Here is a 4,372-nt window from a genome sequence, read left to right as displayed (position 1 = left end):
TCATCCAGGCCCTTCTTAGGGCAACTGTCTCACCGCTGTTTTGCCGCGCACTCATACGGCGTTAGGATCTCTCTGGTTCTGCGAATCATAATGTTCTGTGCTGTTATACTCTGCAAAATCCTAAGGGTTTGTGCTCTTAAAAGCCACCCTGGCTCATACCTTCCGGGCTGGAAACTAGCACACATCCATGCGCCTAGACGGCAAAACTATTGGCAGGTAAGATCTAATTCTCTTATCTGTAACATCTTTGATACTCATTCTTTAGTGCAAATGAAGCATTCAACATCAGCAAGACAAGTGTCATGTTCAGGTTTTCTCAAATCAGTAAACTACAATTATTTTCATAAGTCGCCTCAGACATGGATCATCCCATGTACTCAGGCAACATTAATGTAATCGGTGACTGCTCTTAAGCAAAGTCACTCCACTTATATATTATTATGGGCTCAAAAGTGGCCAGCTAATGAGCCCATATCAAACTATCCCAGAAACACTGTATCTCTTATTTGTTTTTCTCATGTCACTTGTCCGCTTCTGCCGAATCCTCTACACGCAGTCATAGAAAAACAAACATTAGCAACACAGTGACCATTGGTGGTCAGACGCAGGTCGACAGGTTCCAGAGGTGCCATAAAAAGACCATAAAGTTAGCCATCTATAGCTGTGGAAAGAAGTAACACCAGTTCTCAACACAGGAAATTTCACACATGTTATTCACATTATCAAAGTAACCTTCACATTTTCCCATCAACACAATGCAACAGCATCACCACTCATAACCTGTAAACACAGTTTTCCTCACACATAAACCCAGAAATCCTGTAGTAGGAAAAAACATCAACCAGTTGTCCTGGTATAAATCACATCATCAGTTCACATGAAGAACTGGCATGCTGTAAGAAAAGAAAATGCAAATATTAGCGCTTGCGCAGGCGTATGCATACTTTGTCACAGTTATCTCTGTGAGCAACTCAAGCCTATGAATAACACACCTGATAAATGCACAGACACAGAAAATGGCATTTAAAAGGTTAAATCATCATGCAACCTCGAGTGTTGCTGTCATCTTTCTGCTCCTGTAAAAGGAAACACATGGGTTCATCTGCACCTTTGTCAGGTGGGGGTTAACTTCACACAATCATGTTCAGTCAGTCAGTCAGTTATTTTAAAATTCTCACTCATTCACTCCGTGGTTCCTTCTTTTGCTAATTGTGGAAATTATCATCGCATTCGTTTCCACGCTCAGCAAAACGACGATATTTCAAAAAGAAAAATAATTTAGACTGGATTTCCTCGTTGAATCCTTTTTGGGGGGGACTCTCATTTCCTAATTGTCCCAAATAAGTGGTTTTCTCCTGAACCCATTTTAAATGTGGAGAAACTCACTTGCAACAATTTTCTTGACGACGTGTAACGCTTTTAATTCCCGACTTGCAGATCTGCTCAAAGAAAAGAAATTCACAAGCAAAAATCAGTGCTTGTTCAAAAATGAAAAATGAAAAATAACAGAGATTATCAAACCAAACTTTCAGTGCACTGTGAAAGTATCAAAATAAAAAGGCCTTGTTAAGTCATGACACAAACTCCTCATCAACTTCACAACAGGAGAAGAATCATCAGCTAGATTCACTCCAAACCAACCATCAACTGCACAACACACAACATAACCCTAATGTCATATTAGCTATGAGTTTAATCACCAGGTCTGTGCTCTTCACTCATTTAGGCCACAGATCTATTTTATTCAATTTTCCTTTTTTCCCTTCATCATAAAACATGTGACATGCTGTCATGCACTTCACAAAAGACGTTTGTTCTGACGTATTCAGAGTTGTGTATCTAAATACAGGATTCACTCACACATCAAAACAGGAAACTCAGTGTTTTAGAGTCTCCACTCTAACAAACTCCAACACATCCCATTCACTCGTGCTAGAATTCAGTCACCTTTCATTAATCTAAGAACGATCAACTAATTTGAATCAGCTATTAACCCACTAGGATGACAGGACAACAGAAATGCATGTTCAAAATGTTATCACTAAAAGAGAATTTCCCTCATACAGTAAATCACTTGTGCTGCATCAATCAAGCAGGAAGCTTCTCCCAATTTACTATATTAACAACTAAATTTATTATCTGATCACTGGTTGGTCAAACCAGGATTTTTTTCCCACAAAAGTTTAAATTGTTGTCCTGCAACCTAGAGAGTCAATTTTTTTTATTGGATAAATTCAGTATTTGATAACAAGTGTCTGCTAAATTGACACTATTTTAACACTGATGAAAGATAACAAGCTAATTTTCATTACATGTGTTTGTGTTATTAGGCAGGTTTAATGCATGTCTGTGGAGCTGCATATCCAGCAGAGCATGTTCTTAAAGCTGCCTTTCCTACACACTTCTCTGCTATTATTTAATCATTTCTTAACTAATGTGCTGTGAGTCCACTGGTCTTTGCATCACACGAGGTGACTTGGACAAGATGATAAACAGACTCACATGCTGAAGATGTTGTCTAATCTTCATGAGCTCTCTTGTGTTTGTGTTAGTAGGGTTAATGCATGTTCTGCTTGTGTGTGTGATTTTGTATATGTTTCTATTTTTGCAGTGTTTCAGACTCCTTCACAATTTTCCAACTTAAGCAGTCAGTTTTCTTTTCCCCAGGTTTGCTAACCCAAATTTTGATTTCCCACATTTAATAACAAAATTTGTGTTCTCACCACTCTCACTATTGTCCTCTGCCACTTCAATAGTCCAATAGCAGGCAGTTTCTCCTTCAGCTTTGTCCTGTCCCTCCTCTGATGCGGTTGACTTTGTGCTAGTGTCTGAAGTGCTGCCGCTGCCTTCTTGGGCGACTTCTTAGCAGCTGCTGCCGGTTTCTTGGCTTTGGCCGCGGCGGGTTTCTTGGCTTTGCTCTCAGTAGCCTTGTTCATCTTGAAGGATCCGGAGGCCCCGGTGCCCTTGGTCTGCACCAGAGTGCCCTTCGCCACCAGGCTCTTGATGGCGGTCTTGACACGGGCCTTGTTCTTGTCCACATCGTAGCCTCCGGCAGCCAGAGCCTTCTTGAGAGCGGCCACGGACAGGCCGTTGCGCTCCTTGGAAGCGGCCACGGCTTTCACAATCAGCTCGCCCACGCTGAGGCCGACCTTCTTGGGCTTGGAAGTCATCGTCTTCTTCTTCTTGGCCTGAACCTCTGCACAGGGCGCAGGGCGTGTTTATGATGGAGCCTTTCCCACCACAGCGCTGGCACGTTGAACGCATCATGAAGGGTCCATTTCTTTCATGTCGCTAGCCAGCATGCTAGCCGCATGTGGCTTGCCCGAGTCACTCAGTCCTTTTTGAGCATTTCAACATGCTGCCACCGCCATCTTGCTCGCCCCTCCGTGGAATTCATCCAATCAGACAGGAAGATGGGTTTGCTTTCTTCTGCTGCTGCTGTTTGTCCACATTGCTGCTGCTTTGCTGGGACTTTTTGTGCTCAGGACTTGCTGCTGTCTCTTTATCATGTTATTGCTTTGGAGCTGCATTCCTTATCTTCAGGGAGGGGTGAGAGCTTGCTTGCTTGTGAGGTTGAGAGACACATGGCGCTGTAAATAAGTCAGCCAGAAACTTGGCCTGCATGTTTCCAATGATGTTAAACTATAACTTTCTTCCGACTGCTGCATGTGGAAAATTGATTCAGGTCTGCTTTTCACCTGAAAGTGACAAACTAAGACATGTTCATTATTATCATCACTGCTTAATCAACACACATCTCTCTCTCTCTCTCTCTCTGTGTTTTTGTGAACAATCCTTTCTTAAAAGCATAAAATGACATTGTAGTTGTTTTTCGGCTGATCAACACGAAACCTTTTTCCCATGATTATTTTTTCATCTACATGTAAATTTTGTCTCTTTTTCACTCTTTTTTTTTTCTTTACAATAGCTGGTGACCTGCAGAATCACCGCTCTCACTCACAATCAAAGGCAATTACTTTTGCACAGTGCACAAAAACACTGTGATGTCAGACACATTCACACTCACTTTGTCATCTGCATAAATAAATCATATGGCTGGAGATATGTGCCATGGTGATCCATAGGCATGATCACACATTTATTTAATTATTTTCAACCCAACAAAACAAATAAACAAAAACATGATGCTGATGTTATGAACACTCTACACGCAAGTCAAGATGCAGGAAAACTGCTCACGGAAACGCTGCACACTCCCTGTTTCCCCCTCTTTGAGTAGTTCCCAGACAGCTCTTGATCTGATAATGTGTAGCTTGCTCATCAGCTCAGAAAAAAAACTGCAACGCAACATCACACAGTAGTTGCATGCTCTGCCCACAGCGGCAAAGTCTTACACTTTCATATTCAACAC

General features: G+C 41.8%; 1 protein-coding gene across 1 annotated transcript; it reads right to left on the bottom strand.

Annotated features, from left to right (window-relative positions):
- Positions 1 to 2,226: 2,226 nt before the first annotated feature.
- Positions 2,227 to 3,218, bottom strand: LOC121813359 (histone H1-like; the record flags this gene model as incomplete). The annotated part of the gene is made up of 1 exon (XM_042217086.1): positions 2,227 to 3,218. A coding segment is annotated over one exon (546 nt), but the record flags the coding sequence as incomplete, so codon positions are not given.
- Positions 3,219 to 4,372: the final 1,154 nt, after the last annotated feature.

Source organism: Haplochromis burtoni, unplaced genomic scaffold, assembly GCF_018398535.1.
Source record: "Haplochromis burtoni strain Fernald_Lab_line unplaced genomic scaffold, NCSU_Asbu1 Contig_1583, whole genome shotgun sequence".
Taxonomy (NCBI): domain Eukaryota; kingdom Metazoa; phylum Chordata; class Actinopteri; order Cichliformes; family Cichlidae; genus Haplochromis; species Haplochromis burtoni.
The sequence above is the reverse complement of the archived record's forward strand: the minus strand, read 5'-3'. Positions and strand labels throughout refer to the sequence as shown.